Genomic DNA, 23,577 nt, shown 5'->3' with positions numbered 1-23,577 from the left:
AATGGTGTCGCCTCTCAGAAGCCACCAGCCCAAAATGGGACTATTGCTTGCGGACGGGTGGCTCAGAATCCCCTCCCCCGCACCTCCGGGCCCCCACCCTGAGTTTGCTCCTAATCAAAGAAGCCCGCGGAAGGGGGTTTTGGGCACAGGTGGCATCTCCTCCTCCGCCGCCACCACGGCTGCCTCGGCTCTTCTCGGCGTCTCTGTTGAAGTTGTTCTTTTTCGAGGCTGCACTGTGTGCTCCGGGTCTCACCTCCCCCATCCTGAGGCACGGCAAAAGGGTTTTCTGGGGAAGAAGGAAACAAAATATCACATGGTGTCTCCTCCACGGGGACACCCTGGGGACATTTCTCTCGGCCCTCAGTGCCAGGAGGAGCCAGTTTTCCTCTGAGCCGTGACCTGTCTTTGTCTCCTGCATATCAAGGAACATTCGACATTAAGACCGGAAGTAGAACAGGCCAGCCCGTGGACACGGGTTCCACAGAGACCTAGCGCTGCTGCCCCAGGGGTGAAGACAAGGAAAAGCATAGTGTCAGCAGTGGAGCGAAAGACCCCAAATCACAATTAGTTGCAGACGATGTACACAGAAAATCCAAGAGCATCAACGGGTTAATTATTAGAACAGACATAGTTCTATAGTGTAGCGGTGAGCATGTCTGCTTTATATGCAGAAGGTCCTGGGTTCGCGCCCAGTGGAGCCACGGTCCATGGTCTTCGGCCATGCCACCCTGAACACGCTCGATGTCTGATCTTGGAAACTAAGCAGGGTTGGGCCTTGTTAGTACTTGGATGGGAGACCAGCTAGGAAGAGTAGGTGCTGTAGGCATAAATAATAATAATAATAAAATTATTAGAACAGAGAGCGCAGATATAAAGATACGATTTTCAATCCATGAGAAACAGATCAATTTATAAAACCAACGGTGTTCATCCACCTCAACAATTACCAGCATGACTGATTATAAATCTTGGCTTGGGACAGTCCCAAGTAACAGCTGCTGTTCCGACATATTTGTAATATCCTTCCCCTTTCATGCTCAGAAGTATTCTGATTTTGACGTTCAACCATATGCTCACCCTTGTGATAGCAAATTAAAAAATATTAAGAACAAATATAGATACCACCCATATTTATAATAAAAACCATTATGAATCATAGAATTGTACCACTGGATACAACCATATCATATAAACTCATGGAAGGGAAACCAGGGCTCTCCCGGCACAGGAGACCCATGGGGCGGGTCAGGACGGCAAACACCGCCCACGGGCACTTACAGCTTTGATTGGCAGGGTTCAGTTGCCCTCGTTGCTTCTCCTCTCAAAACCACCTCCAAACGACGACAATGAGGAGCAGAAACACAAACTCCGCCTGTGGCAGGTATTGCGAATTCTCTGTCTTGTATCCATTTGTAAGGCAACTGCCCAGTCACAAACACTCACCCTTCCAGACTCCTTTGCAGACAGGGGTGGTCACATGACCCAATCCGGCCAATGCCGTGTAAATGGAAATCTACTGGGAAGGCGACATGAATCTAGTAAGGGCATGAGAATGAAGGGCCCTCACTCATGCGGGTGGCATGGAAAGCAGAGAGAATCTTGGTTCTGGTGGCAGTCCCCGACTGCCCGCCTCCACACCAGAGCAGCTGGGTTTCTGCTACTTGCATCTGATTATAGCTCTTAATGGATAAAACATCTTCAACCAAGCTCCAGTTTATGTGAGCAGGGGCGAGGCATGCAGTTGAGAGAGGGGCTCTGACAAAGTCAGCACAGCCCACATTTCCAGAGCACTGGATGCTCCAAGAGGCCGAGCCAACCCCCGCCCCCCTGCATCGTTGGGAACATGTGTATGGACTCTCAGGGTGAGAGATTCCATGGCGCCTTTGCCTCTGCTTCACAGAAAAAAGCCAGGTCCTAGTCTCCCATCACCTGCTCTATCTTTGCTTCATCTTTCTCCACGGACGTATCTCCACCTAGCACACCTCATACTGTACTTGCTGGTCCAGGTTACTGTTTGTCTTCCCCAATCGAAAAGTAAGCTACAAGAAGGCCAAGGTATTTGCGTGTTGTGTTCATTTTTGCACTGCCGGGGTCTAGAACAGACACTGGCATGGAGTAGGGGTTTAATAAATATCTGTCGAATGAATGAACCAAGAATTTAAAGCCCAGATGAATCATCGTTAAAGTACAAAGTCAACAGAAAAACTTCTTGAACACTTTTTGGAATTACAGTTCCCATGAGCCCTTCTTATATAAATTACTAGAGGACACACTTAGGATGGAGTAACTCTGGCCAGAACACTGGCAGTGAGAATTTATTTCACCATAGGACCAAGTCTGAAACAAATCTAAGGATTGTGACTATAACAGAAAAGAATGGAAAAGAAAACAGAGAATGGATGAATAATGACAAGAGAGGTAGAGGTGACAAGGAGGGAGGTGGCATACATAAACTATGTCTTCTTCATTCATAGTTAGGGTAAACTTAGAGGTACAAAGGTACATAGAAAAATTAGGTTTTTATTATAAAACATAATGAAATCAACTGAAATCATTTCATGGAAAAGAGAGAAGAGAAAGGAAAACAGAATAATTCTAATTTGGACATCGTTCATACCAGGGAGAAAATAAACGCCGTCTAAATAAATAGAGGATTAAGGGTATCATATCACAGTATAATTATGAAGATAACCATGGGATGAAAAACGCAGCTTTCCAATTGTCAGAAGACATATACGCAAAAAATGGAACAAAACGGAGACCATATGGTGAAAATGGACAACCCCCACCAAAGCTATAAAAGCAGAAAGCATATTATAAACTAGAATGGCAGAACTAAGACCCAATATATCTGCCATATCAGTAAGTGTTAATGAGCCATACACACTGGCTTAAAAAAAAAAAAAAAAAGACCTTCAGACCGGATTATAAACAAAATCTGCTAAAGGTAGAATGATTCAGAAAGGTTTACTATAAAAGAGTAGGCAGACAATGAAAAGGTTATGGTGACGGCTACACAACGATAATGCCACTGAACCGTACACTTAAAAATGGTTGAAATGGTACAGTTGATGTTTTGTGTTTTACCAAAAATTTTAAAAATGGGCAGAAACATAAAAAAAAAAACACCAACAAACAAAAACAACGGATAAAAACCAAGAGAAACCAGGGGTCTTAACTTGGTTGTCAGATAGAGCTGAAGTCAGGGCAAGAAATAGTTCATGAGAAAAAGAAGAGCACTGGGTGGGGATCGAGGATGAGAGTCACCATAGAATCTAAAAGTACTGAGTGTCTATGCACCTCTCTGCCTGCCTGGGCTGGGACGTCACTCCATTTCCTGCCCTTGGGTTCGGGCTGGACCTTCTACCATCCTCCAGCTTTCCGGTGCAGACCTTAGCCCTTCTCAGCCTCCATCACTGCAGGAGCCAGTTCCTCACAGGAAATCTTTTTACCTGTACATATCTTATTGGTTCTGGTTCTCTGGAAAAGCCAGATCAATACGCAGTCTGCACCAGCAGGCTCCCGCCTCTCCTCCCGTATAAACCCACAGCTTATTCCCTCATCTCCTCAAGTCACCTATCGTGGGGACCCTCTCTACCTTAGGCAGAGGGGGTCCCCATCTTAAACTCCCTGCTACTCTCATTGTGTTTTTCTCTCTAGCATTTATCACCAACTAACAGTCCATCTATTTTACATGTGTATTTTTTAAATTGTCTGTAGGGCTTTTCGTCTGTTTTGGCCATCGCTGTCTCCCCAGGGCCGTTCGTGTGCGGAGCACAGAGCAGGTGCTCAGTGAAGATGAGAACGGAGAAGTCACGAGAGGAAACTCCTCGTGATGAAGGCGCCTGTAACCCGGCTCTGTCCGATTAAGTCAGAAAACCTCGACGACACGGGCGGATTTCCAGGAAAACGGAAATTACCCAAAGGATCCAGGAAGAGAGAATCGGCACAGACCGCTTGCCAAGAAGAAAGAGAGAAAGCGGCAAATTGCACATGCAGAGTCTAAAAAGAAACACAAATCAGAGCCACAATGAAAAGGATCCCAGGGCACAGGCGACGGGAAGCTTCCACGTGCTTTCACGCATCACGACGGCCAAGACGCTGGTTCGTGGGGAAGACGCCTCTGCTTTGCTGCTACGAGAGACACTGGGGTCACTTCCGAGGAAGGTGGTGTGACAAGTAGCAAAGCTACAGAGTCGCACAACCGCTGACCCAGTAATTCCGCGTGACGATTGTCCCGCAAATGTGCTCACGAGGGCAAAATATCTACCAACTTCCTTTCTGCAGCAAGGTGGGCAAAAGTGGAAGATTAAGGTCAATGAAATGTCCATCGTTCAAAACAGTGCCTCCCCACGCGATGGAGGTTGTCACCGATGTCAGTGTCCAGGAGCCAGGTCTGCCGGCCGCCCCAAGTCGCCATCCTCGGACACCCCCATTCTCTGATCTCCCGCCCGGCATGCTGTCATCCACGTGGCCTCTCTCCTGAACCCCAACAGCCTCCTGGAGATGCCCCTGGCATGCCCCACAGGCACCTCGTTCCCATCACCTCCAAAAATGAACTCCGGGGCTCCTGAGCCCGCTTGTCCTCGGCCCTCCCATCTGGGCTGACGGCAGGCTCCATCCTTCCGGTAGCTCAGGTCGAAAGGCTCGGAGCGGACCTCGCTCCTTCCTTCTCTTACGCCCAAGCCCAGTCCATCGGCCAGTCTCACCTATGCAAAGCAGATGCGAAATCCAGCCATTCCTCACCATGCCCATCATCACTACCACGGTCCAAGGGAGCATTTCTCTCTCTCGCCTGGGGTGTTTCGGTCTCTTAACTGACTTCTCTGCCCTCTCCTGCCTGCAGCGTATTCTCAGTACGGAAGCCAGAGTCCTCTGTGCTTCAAAAAAAAACCCATACATATAAATATATGTATATAAATATTTCATATATATATGTGAAATCTCCTCTGCTTGAGACCCTCTAATGCCTTGTCATCACCAAGGCCCTGGTGACTTTCCATGCTGCACCTGCCCCCCCTCCTCAGGACCTTCCTGATCTGATCTCGTCTCGTGCCCCCTGGACATTCCTCTCAAGCCGCTCGAGCCTCTTTGCTGTTCTTCCTGGGCATCGCTGCCTCAGGGCCTTGGCGCTTGCCGTTCTCGCTGCCGAGACTGATCTCTAGGCATCTGTATGTGGCGCGTTTTCTCAGCAACCTCAGGTCCCGGTGCAGACAGCCCTCAGGGAGCCCTTCCCGACCCTCCCGCACCCCCAGTCCCCTGGGGCGCTACTCCCTGCCACGCCCCCTGCCAGCCGCTGTACTGCTTTCCTCGTTGGAGGACTGTCTGCTTTGCTTGGCTTCCCCAGGGATGGTGAGCTCATCACCTCACAGCCCGCCCCCACTGCCCTCAGTGGCCCTTCTGAGATACGGGGGCAGCGGCCACTGTCCCTTCTCACCCATCTTTGCTGTCCCAGGCTGTCATGGAAAGAGGCTCCCCATTCTCCGAGTGGAGGCAGCATCACCCCAGACCTTGGCCAAGGCCGCCAAGCTCTGTCCTGGCCGCTGGGCCCTACGTCCAGGCCAGCCTCCGCATTTCCCCAGAGTGACTTCTCTGGAGGGCAAAAGCTGCTCCAGTCACTCCCTAGGGAGACACATCTGTTTGGGGGTGACGAGCACAAAATCCAGGCGTCTGGGCCCTCGAGGCGGGGGACAGTGCCGAGGGCCTCTGTGGTACCGACGTCGCGTTATTTCTTGGTGGGAACACGCGTTGGTTTCATCTTTTTTAATGCCTTATATGTACACTGTAGCTACATTCTTCTGCATAATACAAGTATTTAAAAATCAATAACATTAAAAAAAATTCTGCTTCTGGTTCCTGAGAGGGCGACGTCCTCCGCCTCGGCTGGGCCTGCTGGGCCTTTTCCTGCCAGGCGTCTGTTCCTGGTTTTTGTTTCACGGCCTCCACTTTGAAGGAGTCTTTCCAGAAGCCCTGAGTGCTCCCACGCAATCCCACGCGCTCAGCCCACCTCCCCTTTCTCTACTTGGCAAACTACAAGCGACAGCAGCTGACCTGCTCTGTCACCAGTGCCTGGGGGGTCCTGGGATGGCCTCGTTGGGGCCGGGGCTTCAGGGAGAACTCCTGGGGAGCTGAGCCAAGCTGGGCCTGAGCAGAGTCAGCCAGAAAGATGGGAAGGCGGTCCAGGCGGAGGGCCAGCCTGAACCGGAGCCATTCAGAAGGTCACAGCAGGCGGCACAACATGCTCCTGGCAACGGGGAGTCTGGAGAGGTGGCCGCCCCCGCGGGTGTCAGCTGCCAGGCAAAGGCGTTTGGACAAGCCGCGGGCTCTGGGCAGCAGACGTGGACGGTCCTTCCTAACTATAGCAAAGGCGGAGAGAGGGCCGACGTGTATTGGCTATTTATTTCCTCCGTGTGCTCAGCTCTCCCAACACACCTAGGAGGCGAGGTCATTATTTCCCCCATTTACAGGTGCGGAAACTGGGTCCCTTTCAGCTGGGCAGGTTCAAGGGAGGGATGGCAGGAGCCCGCCCGAGGACGAGGCACGTCTGGCTTGGCCGCCTGACAGCACGTCTCAGGGAGGAAACATAACTCGCTCAGGGTCACACAGCATCTAGTTAGTGGTGGGGCCGGGAGTCCTGCCTGGGCTGCTACCTGCCAGGCTGCACGGCCACCCCCTGCTGCAGGGCAGTAGCCCGGGGGTCCTGGGGACAGAGGTACAGAGCCCGAAACCAGCATGGGGCCCTCCGCAGCTGGCTGCATCTGCACCCCAATTTGGAAGATAAGACAGAGCACCTGGCAATTTGAATAACAATGAACGCTTCTGGAACACTGAGAGTCTGCCACAATATCACAAAGGCGGAGGATCACGCGGCACAACAGGACTCATTGCCAGGTAAACGCAGACGATGCATGCCCCCAGCCGCGGTGATCGCTGGCAGGCGTGGGGCGAGCAGCTTCCGGCACGTTTCCCATCGCATTCTCTCAGCAGCCACGAGAGGTGCAGACACGATTCGCGCATCTTACAAAGGTGCAGACAGTGCGGAACCCCCCGAGGAGACGGTGAAGGTGGAGTCCCCCAGGGCGGAGCTCTTATCCACGAAAGGCGCAGTCCTGGGAGCCTGCATGGAGGAGGTGTGCTTGTGTAATAAGAACAGAAAGGGAAACGCGGGCATCGGGAACACGCAGCATAAAACGACCATGAGCTGCCCCGACACACCCACCGAAAACGCCAAGATGGAAAAGACCCACCAGGCCGCGTGCTGGGAAGGGGGTGGGCCCACCGGCACGCCCACCGATTCCTGGGGACACGCAAACGGTGGGGCGGAGGGCTGGCTGGCAGAACGCACACGAAGCGGCACGTCCTCCCATCCTGTGACCCGACATCGAGGGCTGGGTAGGCACGACGAAGGCCCCCAAAGCGGTCCCTGTCCGAACCCCCAGAAGCTGTGACTGCCACCTCACACGGTGAGAGCCCCTGAGCTGGGGAGATTGTCCTGGATCACCCAGGTGGGCCTAGCGTCATCACGAGGGCCCTCAAAAGAGTGGGGTGAAAGGGCCAGAGCCAGAGGAGGACATGCGGCCCCCGAGTTCTCGGGGCTGGATAGAGCGGCGAACGCCACCTCGGAAGCCGGGCTGTCACGGAACGAGGAGCTGGGGGCTCGGCAGACAGCCCTGAGCTGCAGGAGGCCGCGGTCACCGGTGGGCAGTGCTGCAGGGAGCGGTAGAGTGGGGGGCTGGGGTGCAGGAGGGCCGGGAAGGGCCGAGGGCTGCTGCAGACACGCGGCTGGAGGCTACTCCGGCTTCGGCAGTGGGGGGCGGGGAGGGGGCGTCGGAGGGCCGGGAAGGGCCGAGGGCTGCTGCAGACACTCGGCCGGAGGCTACTCCGGCTTCGGCAGCGGGGAGGGGGGGTCCGTGGGGACCTGGCTCAGGGGCTTCATTCTCCACAGACCCTTCTTTCCCCGTCAGCTCACCTTCCTGACTTCTCCACGGTTCCCGAGGAGCTCAGGGTCTTTAAACATCTGCATCCTAAAGGTTAATGTTTAATGCCGCTTTGGTAAATATTTGATGCCCTTGCTTTTCTGGGAGATCTGAGATCGACATTAAATGCCACAAAGTACTCAGACACTGTCCTTTTCAGCCGCAGCCTCTGTCCATAACCCCCTCCTCCCACTCCACAAAAATACTCTCCCTTCGCCTCCTGCTATGAATTTTTCAAAGTGCTTTCCACATCCGTTCTTGTCCCTGATTGGCACCTCCATTAGCCACAAAGACGTGTAGAAGGGTTTCAGGCTGAAAGACACTGTAGAAGCCTCTCTCTTCTTACAGAGGGGCAAGCGAAGCTGGGGGCGGGGTAGGCTGGGGAAGGGCGGTGACTGCCCAAGGGTAAACAGCAAAGCCTGGGTGGACGGAGTGAAACCAGAAGGCGGGACTCCTAGCCCCGGGCCAGCTCCCCGCCCTGAGACCCCTGCGGGGGATGCAGACTGTCCCTGTCATCGCCCGGGGCAGTGGGCACGCGTGCGACCACAGACCACATGGTCCTGGCTGGGCTGGCGTGGGGCACAGGGAGAGATGTCCTCCAGAGGAGGGAGGGCGGCCTGGGGGAGGAGAGCGGGATGTGGAGGGGTGAGCAGGGGTTCGCGGGGAGCTGGAGTGGAGAACCAGTGAGGTAGCCAGGCTCGGTGAGTGTCCCACAGGCAGGGACAAGGTCTGATCCATTCTGTGTCCCCGGCCCGGCCTGGGGCCCAGCCTTTGGTCCCTGCTTCACTCCTTGGGGAACGTACGTGCCGCCTGGCTCTGGGGCTGTTGGCACCGCACCCTCCACCGTCCACAGCCCTGGTCTCCTGGCCCCGCGCCGTCCGGGTCTCTGCACCCCCACCAGTCGGGGTGCTGACCTGGTCCCGTTTCGATTTTGCTGCTCCCCTGGCCCGCCCTGGATGGGCTGGTCCCTGCCCCATGTCCCCTCCACTGCCCCCGGGTCACAACAGACGCAGCGGGAGGGGCCGAGGCTGGAGCCAGGGTCACACCCCAGCGTGCGAGTGTGCACACGACACACGTTCACACCCACAAACATCATGTGCACAATACCACACACACATTCATGCTACACCCACACTGCACACACACACGCACACACACGCACACACACACACGCACACGTGCACACACACGCACACCCACACGCACACACACGCAAACGTGCACGCACACGCACACCCACACTGCACACACACGCACACACACACGCACACGCACACGCACACGCACACGCACACGCACACGCACACGCGCTCTAGTCTTTGCCTTTCTGTGCTGGCACCATCACCAGCGAGAAGGCCATTCATCACAGGCCATGTGTACCAGGTCTGCCTCCCTCCTGGCCGCCCCCTGCCCCCCGCCCCCTGACACACACCTGCCCCTGCGCCATGCACCTGCCCCTCCTGGCACCTCCGTCACCCGCTCGCCGGCGACCTGCCCCGTCCTCAGGTGGCACGTCCACCCCCCACACCTCCTAGGCCCGACCACACCCAGGCATCCTACCAAAGTCAACAACAACAAACCCAGCGCTCTGAGCCCGAGCCCCAGCTCCCCCACTGTCTTTCCTGGTCTGCGGCAACACCCCACGTCACCCGCCTGGGACCCTAACGTTGTCCTCAACCACATCCAGTCCCTCTGCAGGCCCTGTCTACGCTGCCCCAAAATGCTTTCAGATCAGCCCGTTTCTCCCCGTCGCGAAGGCCACGGTCTCTCCCTTCTCGGGGGCACAGTGGCGGTCCCCCCACGGTCCCCCCACGGTCTCCCCGCCTCCGCCAGTGCCAGTCGGACAGAGGCGGGAGCTCTCACCAACTCCAACAGGACCGAGTCACCAGCGGCTCAAAGCATCCCCCACCCCACGTTTCCCTTAAACAAGTGGACGTGCCCTCTCCCTGTCACGACGCTGCCCAGTGGTGGCCCGAGTACCCCACCTCACTCGACGCCCGCTGCGAGATGCGCCCAGGCCCACATGATGGCTTTTCCGGAAAGAAGCAAGTGGCGCTTCATTAAATGCACAGGTCGGTCGGGAACACATCTGGCCTTTCGAGGTGACAAAGATGTGCCCCTTAGAGCCGTGTAAGGGACGGTATCCTTCGGGGCCACGCAGCCGCTGGGGTGTCAGAGAATGAGGCGGTGCTGACAGGAACTCGACCTGAGCTCGCACACTCATGGGCAGGGAAGGGCCAGCGAGGGGCATCAAGGCTCAGAGGGGGGTCACTCAGAGCTGGACGGGGGAGGGGCGCAGCCGGCGGGGTGGGCGGGGGAGGAGTCCACTCCTCCGGGACTTGTCTGTGGTCAGAAGGAGGCCTGAGCACAGATGACCCGAGGACACCCCGGGCCTGGAGCCCCCTCTGGCATCCCCGGCTCTCAGATGACTGCAGCCAGCCTCACCGGGGAAGTGATTCTGGACACAGAGGCCCCAGGGGAGCCAAGCTGCCGACGACAGAGCCACCTGGCACCATCTCCCCCTCTGCTTGTCTGCTTGGAGCAGATGTGAGCCCTCAGCAACCTCAGGCTGGGGCGGAGGGAAGGGCTGGCAGGGCCCCTGTCCCCACGCGTGGAGTGCACGGAGACAGGGAGTGGGGGGCTAGGTGGGGGGTCCTGCCCATGGGTGGGGCGCTGGACTAGGTCCTCTCGGATTCCGCCCCGTGGCCCCCCACCCCACCGGGTGGGGATTGTTCGCCCCCCACCGATGTCTAGCTCAGAGAGGTGAAGCAGCTTGGCCAAGGACACACAGCTGGCAGCACAGAGCCCCGTGCCAGCCCAGCCCAGGGGACCCTGTGGCCCATGTTGTGACCTCCGGGCTGCAGCACCCAGTGACGGGCTTGACAGTGTCACTCCCGGAGCTCAAGGCCAAAGCCATCTGCCTCCTTGGCGCCGTGGAAACCACAGGAGGACCGCTCTGGGGGGCTCTTTGAGGAGCCGGCGCCCCTTGGCCCACGGGCGAGTGCTGGCTTCCCTCGTTCGGACGGGAACGGAATGCCCACGCTGGCAGACGTCTGCTGTGGCAGCGAGCGTCTGTTCTTAGAAGCAAATATTTTAGCCATCAAGGCCAGAGTTTCAATGGCAGTGGGGGATAACGAAGGAGCTCTCCCGTGGTCCAGCTTGACCCACGGCGATGGAGATAAATTCCTTCTCCTTGCCCTGCGACGCCTGCTTGGGGAGGTGGCCTATTAAGAGCCCCTGAACTAAACGGTTTGGGGGGCATAACAGCCATTGGCTCATCCACGACTCTCCCTTCACGGTGATCTGACTTTCTCCGCATTGTCCCTGCTGTGGTCCAGAGGGCGATTTTATGGGATTCCTGTCAAACGGACCCAGAGGGACACCTTCCCTTCTGGCGGGTGGGTGACGGCCCCCCAGAATCGCCCAGGCCTTCTTGGAAACATCTTTCCGTGAATTGCCCGGGCGAGTCAGCATCCTTCTTCACGGGGTAGCAGGCTGCGGTCACCGGGTCAAGGACTCATAATTAAGAGTCTCAACTAGTGTGCCGGGGGCCAGTCTGGGTCCCTTTCAGCTGGGCAGGTTCGAGGGAGGGATGGCAGGAGCCCGCCCGAGGACGAGGCACGTCTGGCTTGGCCGCCTGACAGCACGTCTCGGGAAGATGGGTGCTGCCCGGCCGGCCGAGCACCTGCTCCTAGCAGAAGCAGCTCCGCCCTCATGACACCCCATTCTCACAGACAGGCAAACAGGCTTGGGAGGAGCGAGTGGCTCTCCCAAGGTCACGGGGCCAGCAGATCTGGTCGGCTGGACCCAGGGCCCTTGCTCACCCATCCCCAGAGCCCAGAGACGGTGGACCCGAATAACCGGATAGCCAGATATAACCGGATCGCCGGCGCCTGGGGCTGGAAGAGGGGGTCCGCTTCGTTCTGGAATCGCCTCTTCGAAGCGATTCTTTCAAACCGTCTCTGAGGTATAGTCGCCCTGTGGCCCGAACACGACAATGGTTTTTCCTTCTCTGTTACTCCCAGCACTTAGCACAGGGCACGGCCAACCCCCACTGGGCGCCCGGGGACGAGCGAGTGAGTTCGCAGTGTCCGGGCTGCCTCGTCTCGGCGGGGCTGTGTCCGAGAGGGAGACGCAGGACGATGCGCGAGAGTTTACAGAGGGGCTGACTGCCCGGGCCGTTTCCTCTGGGGACCCGGAGCAGATGAGTGACAAGAAGGTCTGACGAATCTTTCTTCCTGTCTGTCCCCCGACCCCCGCTTTCTTCACTCTGGCAGGACCCGGAGCCGGAAGCGGTGGACCAATCCCCCTTCTGGAATCCCCTTGCCCCTCGCCCCGGCTGCTGCAGCCGGCTGCCTGTCTTTTCCAGCTGTCTGGAAGGACTTTCACCCGTCTGCTTTCACCCGTATGTCAGAAAACATCTGTGCCCCACGGTGAGGTGCATGGCCCCCTGGGGCAGGCAGGTCACCCGAGATGCTGAACACACACGTCGTTACGGACAATTGGGCGCCGGTCAACGTTTAATCATCGATTCTCCAGTGGAGATGAACAGCTCTCGTTTGTAGCGTTTGCTGCCCATTTTCATGGTGTCAATGCTGCCAACGCGATGTCACTGCGCTCGGGGTCGGGGACAGCTACGTGGCAGCCACCGTGATGCAGGTTCTCATTACACAGACACAGTAGCTGTAAAAAGGCAACAGCCCGGACCGCCGCGAATGTAGCCCAGTAACTAGGAAGCGAAGGGTTCACGGCGTCGGTCACTTTCGTGTTTGCTATAATTTATTTAATTCTATAAATTATATCATTTCATTTTTGTCTTGGCCGTGTTTGAGAACGGGCGTCCGAAATTCCTGAAAATGTCACTACCGGCGCTCGCGAGCCAGTGCGAGGTGGGCCCGGCACCTCTTGGTGATGCTTATGGATTTGTTTTCATGGGCGTTAGGAGAAGCGTGACTCCCAGACCAAAGGTTTGATTGCTTAGTGCGAGTCAGAGTTTTCTTCCAAAAAAAAAGAGTCAATTAAAATCGTATTAAGTAAATAGTAGTGGGGAGGGAGTTACAAGGACGAAAGGGACACTTAGGAACCGGGGTTTGGGAAATAAATGTGGCTTTACGGAAACGACTTCAATTACGACCTGTCTTGGGGACTCGGAAAAATAAGCGGCAACTCACAAGAGAGGCCATGCAATTAATTAACAAATGAAAGTCGTTTTCACCAATCAAAGAAACGCAAACGGTTTCAAACCGTGGGTGCCCCGTGCTGGAGAGGGGGCTACGAAACGTCTCCTCGAAAGCTGGCGACGGTCCCTTTGGAAATGAGGCTGGCACTGGTATAAAGAACCATGAAACTGTCACACTCCCGACTCGATAATTCCTCTGCCTGGAATCTATCCGGAGGAAATAATTCAAAAAACAGAAGACCGTCAACACTTAGCAGGTGCTCGTTCCCACTGCACGTTTCCTGGAGTAAATGTCTCCCCCTTGCAATATTATTTATCATAGTGAAAAAAGGGAAAAAAAAATTGTCAGCTGTACGAATGCCTCCCTGTGGGGGACGGCTAAACAAACGCTGGCCCATGGAATCTGCACGACCGGGTAGCAGCTAAAACGAGACTTAGAAAAATTAAATACAACCGCAGGATATTGGCTAATTTAACACTCAACGAATAAAATTACAGCGCCGAACGACGTGTATATCATTATCTGAAAAGCGTAGAAGCCCGTGCACGAGAAAGCGGGGAACGCGAAGTATCTGTCGTCGTGCGGAGGGCGCGGTGCGGCTTTTCCTCTCTATCTCTCTCTTGCACTAATAACCACGGCGATAGTGGACCGAGGCACCTGCCGCGGGCCGGCCCCGTTCCCATCCTCACAGTCACCCTGCAAAGCAAGTCTACTCGTGTCCGTCGTACCAGTGGGGACACAGGCTCGGAGCAGTTAACCGATTGGCCCGAGGCCCCCCGCCTGCAAGTGCAGAGAGAATGTGAACCCCGCTGTGACTCCGAGATCACGCCGCTCACCTCTCTGCAGGTTCGCAGAGCGCGGCCGTGAGACTTTCGGAATAACATTCGATTTAAAACAGCCTGCGGGTCCCTCGCATTTTCTCTTCTGGTGCCGCCGGGGCCTCCTGGGAGGGGGCAGGGTTTCTGGAGGAAGAAGGCAGGTGGTGAGCTGCCAGGCAGATGGACGGGGACACCCGGCCACCCCAGCTCCTCCTCGGGGCTCCAGGAAGATTCTGAGGGCTGGGAGAGACCTTCGCAGGTGGCGCAAGAGGAAGGATGAAGACCCCGAAACCAAACCGAACCAACCCCGCCTCCCAACCCCCTGCGCCTGGCATCCGCGGTGGAGCCAGCGCCAGGCTGGAACCCACGCCGAGTTTCAGGTCGATACGGGGCCCGAGCTGCAGAGGGCTTGGCGAGCCCTAGACCTCACGTGCTTCGGGGGCTCCTCGGGGTCCCACCCCGGGGCTGAGGAAGCTTTGCGAGCACGACCTCAGGGTTTAGACCTCACGGCAGGAGAAGGGACGGCAGAAAGGCCGGCGCTCCCCACGGCAAGACCGCGGGCTCTGGAGGCGGCCAGACCTGGGTGTGAATTCCAGCCCGGCCGCCGTGCAGCTCTGTGCACCGTCGCTAACTCTCTGAGCCCGTTTCCTCCCCCTTACATGGAGCTCAGGACGACTACGCTGCAGTGCTGTTGGGGACATTAAACGACACGGCTTATTGCAACCGCTTAGCCCAGTAGTTCCTCAAAAAATGGGAGATCCTGTTGTTAAAAATAATAATGCAGCTCTTTCACGGATCCGACCCTAAGTAGGTGCCTACTATGTGCCAGGCGCTGGGCAGATGAGGACGCATTCCTTCGACGCCTTTATTGAGTGCCCACGACGAGGTGCTGGGGGGTGTGGCCGAGCACCTACAGACAGACAGCAGACAACAAAGCAAACACAGCAGCGGCTGGTGAGCACCACGAGGAGGCTGAGAGAGCACGGCGTGTGTGTTGGGGGGCTGTAGCTACGTTATAAACCTTGGCTGGGGAATGCCTCTCTGGTCAGGTGGTATCTGGGCCGGTGCTCAGGGGCAGAGGGAGCGAGCCGCACAGGTTTCTGGGAGGAGAGCATTAGGCAGAGGGAGGAGCAGGTGCCAAGGCCCGAAAGTGGGGTGAGCGCGGGCCGCTTAGGGACAGCAGGGAGGCCCGTGGGGCTGAAGCTGGTGGAGGAGATGGGGAGGCCATCAGATGGTGGCGTGCGCCAGAGAAAGGATTTGGGGTTTGTCTCCCAGTGCGAAGGGAACCTTCAGGCTCTGATTTACGTTTTCAAAGGCTGGCCCGGATCCGGTGAGAAGATGGACCAGAATGGCTGGTCTCAGTAGACGGATGCAGAGGCCAGTTTCTAGGTTCATTGTCCAGGTGTCACTGACGAGACGCCTGAGGTGAGAAGAAGGGGCGAGCCGGGTCGCTTCTAAAGTTGTCCTGAGGAGGCCGTAGGAGGGGCAGGGGACCCTGGACGTGCTCGTTTGCGATGTCTGTTGAACACCCAGGGGGAGCTGCCTGTGAGGACTTGGGGTGTGCACAGATGAGTCTGGAGTGGGGGGTGGAGACAGACCTGAGAATCAGGTGTGGATGGACGGAGCGGTGGGGCCGGGGGCGGGCAGTCCCCAGGGCTAGAAAGAGCCCTAAGGTTGGGGGGCTGCGGAGGGAACGTTGGAGGTGACGGAGAGGGGACAGCAGGTGAGGGGCCAGGGACCACGACAGGGAGGCGCCCAGGGCCTGGGGCTCCGTGATGCTCCCTACGTCCCCCCGGCCCCTCACGTTCTTGGGGACGTCGCTGAGCTGCTCTCTGCCTAGACTGCCTTTTCTGCATGTCCAGAAAACTCCTACTCATCCATTAAAACCCTTTTTTTGGGTGTTTACTGCTCCCTGGCCAGCTGGTAGTCCACCCAGAGGGCTGTGGACCCCAGGGACAGCTGGCTCTGTCTTCAGCGTCACAGAAAGCCTGCCACACCTCTTCTCGCTCACCCAGACAGCCCTGCGTGACGCTGGGCCCATCGCCCTGCTTTCCAGCTGAGGGCAGTTTGGCTAAAGCACCTGCTGGTGACCCCCCAGGGAGCGGAAAACGGGGAAGCAAGACCTGAACCCAGGGCCGTCAGCCTCCAGCAGCCTTTGCACCTGGCCACTCCGCTTCCCGCCTGTGAAAAAGTAGTTTCATAGCAGGTAGAGTCGTTCGAATGTAGGTGCCTGGCTTCTGGAGGGCGCGACCCTGCGTCGCTGGGCGGCCCTCGCCCGGGAGGGGTGTGGGGGCCTTTTAATGTCAACATGAGATGCTCCGAGAGGTGGAAGGAGAGAGGGAAGCCCCCAGGTGGCCCGAGACAGGGAGGTGGGTCCCCAAGACACGGGCCATCCTCTCTCAGGGGACAGTTAACGCAGCCACCAAAGCTCGACGATGTGAGCAGCTCGCCAGGACGTGATGTCGAGCTAAAAACCCCAGACACGATTTTATGTGTGGACGGGGACGACCACAAAGTGACAAGGAGCCGAGGACGGCGCCGGCGGCGGGGACGATGGGCCGCCTTCCGTGCCGAGGCCATTTGCTGTCTCCTCTCCCCGCGTGCTCAGTGAGCTCGGGCGCTTTTACCATGGAAAATGGGACATGAAAAGAAAGGAGGCCGTGACCGCCCCTTGGCGGAGCGCCGCGGAGGGGAATAGCTCCAACGGGACAGGAATATTAGGAGGGGTGCAGAGGGCGGATTCCGGGTTCATTTTCGTCAGCAGCGAGGACCCTGTGCCCAGGCTCTGGGCGGGAGCGAGGGGTCGCAGGACCAGCCTGGTCACGGGACTCAAAAGGCCGCGGGGGGATTTGAACTCGGGACGGCTCGCGGCTTCCCCTCTGCTCCAGCATCACGGTCCATTCGCGGTTGCGAGTGGGGGATCCAGCAGCGTCGACTCCGGTCCCTTTGGAGGTGGCCTGGCCTTTTCTTCTGGACCCCAGGGACGAGTGTCCTAGGTACCCAGCCTGTTTCCTTCACGGGCTGGGTTGGGGTCTCCGTGGGGTTTACGGTGACCCTCGGGGCGGGGAAGGAGCAGAGAGAAGGCCCTTCGACCCGGAGACTTGCTGGGGTGCGTTTCTGGCCTCTCGTGGAATATTATCAGGAAAGGGGGGTTTAGCACAGAAAGAACCTGATGATTAGAAAAAGTATCCTGCAATGCTCCACTCCAGGGCAGCCGCCCCTGCGGAGACCCCGCGGAGACCCCGCGGGCCCGGCCCCGCACCGGGGCCACGGCCCAGGCTGCGCCACCCGCCAGCGGCATCGCTCCTGGCCTGACTCCTCCTCGTCCTGGAAGACCGTTCCAGCCGTCACCAACTCCAGAAAGTGCGCCGGACGCCCAGGTGTCCCCCCATCATGGCTGATGGCCCGCCGCCCTCTGCGCCCAAGTCAGCCCGACCGTGTGTCCAGGCACTGGGACCCGAGTGGGGGGCGGGGCGGATGCCCGAGGCTTCGGGGGCATCCAGGGGCCCACCTGCCTTCTCCCGCCCGGCTCATTCTGCCGGCCGACCGGAGCAGACCACCTGCGTTCAGATGCTGAATCCGCTGGTGACCGGCTGAGTGACCCGGACCACTCACCTAACCTCTCTGCACCTCGGTTTCATCAGCTGTCAAACGGGGACTCGTCAAATAAGGGTTTGACAGTTGGGGCTGAGGCAACACGCCAAGCAGACAGAATTCTCGTTCCTCCCTTCCAGCGGGGCTTGGCGGGGACGGGGGCTGGGGCCACCCTGTCTGGGCGCCGGCACCTGTGCTCACGAGTTGGCTGTTATTTTTAATTCGTTCCCCAGCCCCAGACCCGAGTGTTCCTCCTGGGGCCAAGCCCTCTGCTCTTCTCTACTGAGAAGTCCAGCTCTGAGCATCTTCGCCTGTCCTCCCCAGCGGGAGGAGGGACGGGCCAGCCAGCTCGTTGCGGGACGAAGGCGTGTTCCCCGGGGGGAAAGGGAGAAATCGATGCTCCCTTCAGCCCCACGTGCGCCCTCCCTCACCTCCCATCACCACCGCCCAGGGGCGGGACTGAGACTCAGAGAGGGCCAGCGACTCCTCTGAGGACGCACGGCCGGAGAGGCCTTTGGTTCTGGGCCTTTCTGTCACCCTTCCCCGCTGCCAGGCCCCCGGTCCCGGAGCAGCGACAGTGAACACCATCGTCCTGGGTTTTCACCAAAGGCCTGGGAACAAGATGAGGACGGAGCTGCCGAAGGAGGGGGCGGCCTTCCTGGCGAACGAGGCTGGGGTGGCAGGAGGCCAGGCCCCAGCCGGGGAGGGCAGGGCTTGGAAGGGACAGGCCCAGCGCTTCCCAATCCAGCTGGAAGCCCCAAGGATCTGAAACTCCAGCCTGGCCGGGGACATTCCCTGTCTTCTGAATGCCAATCTGGAGGCCTCCTTGGTATCGGACGTGATGCCAAAGAAAGGAGATATTTGGTCTCCCTTTTTTCTTCTAATTTTCTGGAATGTCTCGCCGTTGGCTGTGTCCTCCGTGCAGAAACCAGACACCAAGGAATCCGCGCAGAGCCGGGAAGAAAGTGAGTCAGGACAGAGGTTCTGGGGTGGCGCGAACCCCTGGGACCCCGTGGGGGGCATGAATGAGCTCTGCAGAGAGCTGGAAGGGGCTCCCCGCGGGCCGGGGGGCAGGGCCCGGACGTCGAGGCAGAGTCTGACTCTCCCGGAGAACGTCACCGCGTGCGAACGTCACCGTGCTCGCTCCTGTGCTCCTGCTCCCCGGGACAGAAAGTGGGGAGTGGGCCAAGACTGGACAAGCCTCCGGGCGCTGGAGAAGCTGGGACCATCCGCAGACCACGGAGCCGGGCCAGGGAGCGGGGGGAGAGAGAGAGGCCACAAGGCGGACGAGTTCCGGAGATGAAAGTGGGAAGTGGGGGCCGGGGGACGCTTGGGGACAGCTGCCCGAGGAGGACGGGGAGGGGAGACAAGGGCTTCGATTGCTTGGTGAGCATTAAAGAGCCTCCCGGCCTCGCACACGCGCTCCGGCATTTCCCGACGTGCCTTCGGGCCGTGCTGCGCTCACGGTGACTGGCCGCCCAGGGGAGGCTGGGCTACGAGGGGCTGGGGGTCGAGTCGGGTCACGGTCAGAAGCCCGGCAGCCTCAGGGGAGGACCTGGGGGGACCAGGAGTGCCTCCCCCCGCCGCACCCCGGCTGTGAGGAGAGAGGCCTGCTGAGTGGGAACAGCAGCGAGGGCAGAGGGCGATCCACGGAAAGCGGTGGACCGCGGGGCAAGGCGGCCGGGGTCCCCGGGAGGCCCAGAGGTCTGGGGAGAGCAGAGACCGCACCGGGCTGTAGGAGAGGACGGGGAAGCTGGCCACTTGGGCAGCAAGGAACGAGGCCGCTCCTGCTGGAGACGGTGGCCTGAGCAGAGGCAGGGTGGCAACGAGTGGCGGGCGCTGGACCGGAGCGAGGGCATGGAGGTCCCTGGGGGCGAAGAGGCCGAAGAGCAGCGGACGGGACCCGTGCCCAGGAAGGGCTCGCACCTGCTGCAATGTGGGTGTCTGCGGGATCCAGGGTGACCGTATGGAAATGAAGCAGCATCTAGACCGTGGCTCCTGGGCTGGGGGAACCGCGGACGGTGGCCCGCCCCGGCCCCCGCCGCCTCGGCAGCCACGCTCTCCCGTGACGCTTGATAACCGCGTGGCCGCAAACCGCCGCAGGCCTGGGCTGGGGCGCCTCTCTGCCCAGGGCGCCTGCTGCGCCCCCCGCCCAGTGTTCAAGCCTCCTGAACCTCACACGCGCTCGGCTCTGCCCGGCTCTGCCATTCCAGCTGTGCCGCCCGAGGCTCTGTCGTGTGTGCGCCCCGTTTGTCTTGCGTCCCCAGCACTCGGCACAGGCTGGGGTGGCGGCCGCTTGGGAAACTTGAGCCAAATGGGTCAGTTTCGAGGAAGATGGGCACACACACCCGGGGTCCTTTCTGCAGCCTCTCACACAGGTGCGGGGAGCTGCCTACGCAGACGGCGGGAAGCCCGGAGCAAGCGGCGAGCGGGAAGGGGGCTCAGCAGCGGGCTGCTCGGTCTGCTGGCGACTTTGGGAAAACTCGTCTACCTGTCCGTGCTGCTGGCACCTGGCCCACGGGGCTGCCGTGGGAATTGCCGTGCCCGGAACACAGCAGGTGCTCGAAGGATGCGGCACATGCTACGAAGCCCACGGGCAGCCACCAGGAGGCCCAGCAAGGGGCAGGTCCGCCGGCCTCCCCGAGTCCAGCCCCTCTCCCCTCACCTGGCCTAACGGAAGCCCGAGCAGGAAAGTCACGCCACAGGTCACGGCGCTGCGTGAACCCCCATCCCACATCGCATCCCTGTCCGTTTCTGACGGTCGTTTCTGAGCGAGCGCTCAGGCGACTATGGACGCTCCGTTCCGAGCCCGCACACACGGGAACCGGGGGGGACGCCAAGCGGCTCCGAGCTCCGATGTTAAGTGTCGCCTCACCTGGCCAGCAGAGCTCAGGCCGGTGAGCTCAGTCTCTCATTCAGATACTAGGAACTTGGACTCGACGCATGGTCCCGACGGGCGAGGCGAGCTCTTCCCCCTTTGCAGCCAGCGTCCCTGGAGCCCATCGTGGTGCACAGCACGGCGCCCGCACACAGCAGGTGCACAATGTGTGCAGGGTGAAAAGCGGGAGACTAAGGAGGCAGCAAAGGGGATGGCAAGGGGGAGGCCGGGACCGCTAGAGCCAGCGGCTGTGCCTCGGCAAGGGGGGCATCGCCGGCGAGAGGGAAACTGGTAGAGGCTCAGTTCTCGAAACACTCGGCTAGTGGGGACAGTGTTTCCCCGTGGTCCTCAAACGGTAGACCCGGCCGGCATCACCCTAGTTAGAGGTTGCTAGTTCGTAGGCTCTGGATGACACACACACGAATTTATTCTGACAAACGCCCGTCGCTGCAGGAGACCCACACTTCAGGAAACCCCACCATCAGGGCCGGACCGGACGCGTCACCGTATGTAGCTTTGGGGGAGGGGGCCGTGCCTCTCCTGCCCGCTCCTCAAGGGCAGGCCGGCCTCTTCCCCACCCACCACCTCTGCATTACCAGGAGCCCGGCGTGGGGCCCCGCCCATGGCACTGGAGCCAGCTCAGTCGAGATTTGTCAAATGAGCTTGCTGAGCAAGGCTGGTTTTTGTCTCCCGCGTGATAGATGGGGCGATTATTCGATCGATTAGCACAAGCTGATTTAAGTGTACCTTATTAATTATTTATGCCATTCATGATTGAAAAGGTCACTACCCATGAGCTGTTTAAGTCATCGTTAACCAGCTTGGTCTCATCTCCTGTGACAGTAAACTGAGCACCTACTATGTGCCGGGCTGTTTAATCCTTAGGACAAGCCCCGGGGGGCGGGGGGAGGGGCGTTTTCACTCTCCTCTCTTCTGAAAGTTAAGGCGGGTGAAGTAACTTGCCCGAAGTCACGAGCTGGTAAACAGCAGAGCTGGGACTGAAACCCGGCTCCGGGTCCCTGCGAAGCTCATGGACCTGGCAGCGACCACCGTGTCGTTAGGGGTTTGCACCCGGATCTTGCAGTCTGGGCTCGGTATTGGGACGCCCTGGGACGATGTGCCCACAACTGCAGCTCAGCCCCCACGGGGCCTCGGAATCCGTCATTTTGTCCCCTGACTGGGGCATCTGCGCTCAGCCCGCCCCCAGCGCTTGGTGCTGACCACCTGCACAGTAGGTTCCTGCTCCCAAATGCACAGACCCTCCTCTCTCCCCTCATCCCTGCACTGCCCAGGGACCCCCGGGCTAGGTTATTCCCCGCCGCCCCCCCCCCCAGTCTGGGACTGGGCAGACGCGAGCGGCACAGTAGAGGGGGCCAGACCGGAACGTGCCCTTTGGGCAGGGGCAGCCACCCCCGAGGCCACCCCCTGAGTCCCCACTTCCCTCACCACTTCCTTCCCTTCCCCTGAGACATCGCTGAGCAGCCTGTGAGTGTCACATTGCCTCCGATGGTCCTCAGTGACCTAGCGTATGTGCACGCGGGAACCCAGTAATATGTTCACTTTCTACCTTCATTCTGAAGAAAAAAATTCTCCCCAAGCCCCTGACAGATGAATACGCTTCCTTTAACCGAACTGTGAGAACTTGGAAAGGCTTTCGATTTCCCCTTTCGCCTTGGCAGCCAGGAAGCTCCCAACTCCATTCAATGCTCCCACACCAGATTCTAAACATAATAATCTTGAAAGCATCCGTTTCACCCTCTCTCTTCGACTTTCCTGTCCAGGCACGTGTTGTTACCACAGGCATCTTCAAATCCTCCTTGGCAAATAAGACAAGCAAATAATCGGGTAACCGATGAGCCAAACGCGGGGGCAGTAACGATTTGACATTTTCCAAGCTTTTCAAAGACAAGTGACCCCGGGAGTGCCTGGGCCCCGATCGCAACCACTCACCAGGCAGACGAACTCTGGAAGGTCACCAGCGGTGGGCTGTGGGTGTCTCCCAGCAGTGTGTGCACAGCCTGGGGGGCGTGTGGCCCAGGGCCCGGGGGGGGCTGGGGCTGTGGGGCCGGCTGCGCGGGCCGGGGCCCCCGGGCAGGGTTCCCCCACCGCCGGGGGTCCTGTCTCATCCACCGTCCGTGGATGCCCCAGCGTGCCAGGTAAACCTTGCAAATGTCGTAGTTCATCGCCGAGTAATACAAAAGATCCAGGACCAGCAGCATCAGCACGAAGAAGCCATAGATCCACACTCCCAACAAGGCGGTGTAGTTGCTGGGGAAAAGCAGAGCAGAGAGCAGGGCTGAGAGGGGAGGCGGCAGTGACCCGCTCGGGGCCGGGGCTCATCGCGGGGTGGCTCAGAGAATGTGCCGCGGGGCTGTTTTGGGGTCCCGGAGAGGAGGGGGCAGCAGTCCTGGCCCCCTCTCTTCACACCACCTTCTACTTCCTGTCCCCCCATCCGTCCTGCTCGCCTCCTCCCAGATCCCCGGAGTCCACTGGCCTGGGCCCCGACCTCACCTGAGCACCTTCCAGGACCACGAGTTCTTTGGTGGGCATCCTGGGGGACCCCCCCCAACTAACCACTGTAAGCCTTCTACCAGACCACGAAAACTTGGGAGCCACCCACCTTCTCCTTGCGGAAGGAATTCTCAGTTGGGGATTTGGGGTTCCTAGGATGTGGCGGCCCCTACCTTCACCCCCATGCCCCACCCCGCATTGCTGCTACTCCCGGATCTGCCGGCTGTCTCCTGTGTGTGCCCCCTGCGTGCCGACCCTCCCGGCCTTTGCTTACGGTTTCCTGCCTCCTGAGACGTACTGGCCCCTCGCGCCCTGCCTCCCGCCCCTGTCAGTTCTCACCCACCTTACTGGGCCCCGGGCACACGCAGGAAGTCTGTCCTTTTAGCCCAAACCAGCCTAAGTCCCTGGCCCTCAGCATCCACACGAGGCCGCCTCACACCCCCACACGCCGTGTGGGATTCGGCCAGGGCACCCCGCACACCGGACCAGCCCCCTCCCATCCTGCTCCGTTTTCTCTCTCCCAGAAACCCTGGAAACAGGGCATCGGCTCGGCCACTCTCCCCACACCCCACGCAGCAGCCATGGGGCCCACCCGTTCCACCCGCCCCCAGCCTTTCAGA

The 23,577-nt window shown here is 58.9% G+C and overlaps 1 protein-coding gene across 1 annotated transcript in view; it reads right to left on the bottom strand.

Annotated features, from left to right (window-relative positions):
* Positions 1-200: 200 nt before the first annotated feature.
* Positions 201-23,577, bottom strand: part of SHISAL1 (shisa like 1) — a 34,602-nt gene continuing 11,225 nt past the window's right edge. Inside the window, exons 3-4 of the mRNA XM_006917335.1 lie at positions 22,397-22,714; positions 201-286 (exon numbers count right to left, since the gene is read on the bottom strand). Of these exons, the coding sequence (XP_006917397.1) occupies position 286; positions 22,397-22,714 (319 nt within the window). The 3' untranslated portion in view covers positions 201-285. The remainder of the gene's footprint in view (positions 287-22,396; positions 22,715-23,577) is intronic.

This window comes from Pteropus alecto, unplaced genomic scaffold (assembly GCF_000325575.1).
Source record: "Pteropus alecto unplaced genomic scaffold, ASM32557v1 scaffold157, whole genome shotgun sequence".
Taxonomy (NCBI): Eukaryota; Metazoa; Chordata; class Mammalia; order Chiroptera; family Pteropodidae; genus Pteropus; species Pteropus alecto.
The sequence above is the reverse complement of the archived record's forward strand: the minus strand, read 5'-3'. Positions and strand labels throughout refer to the sequence as shown.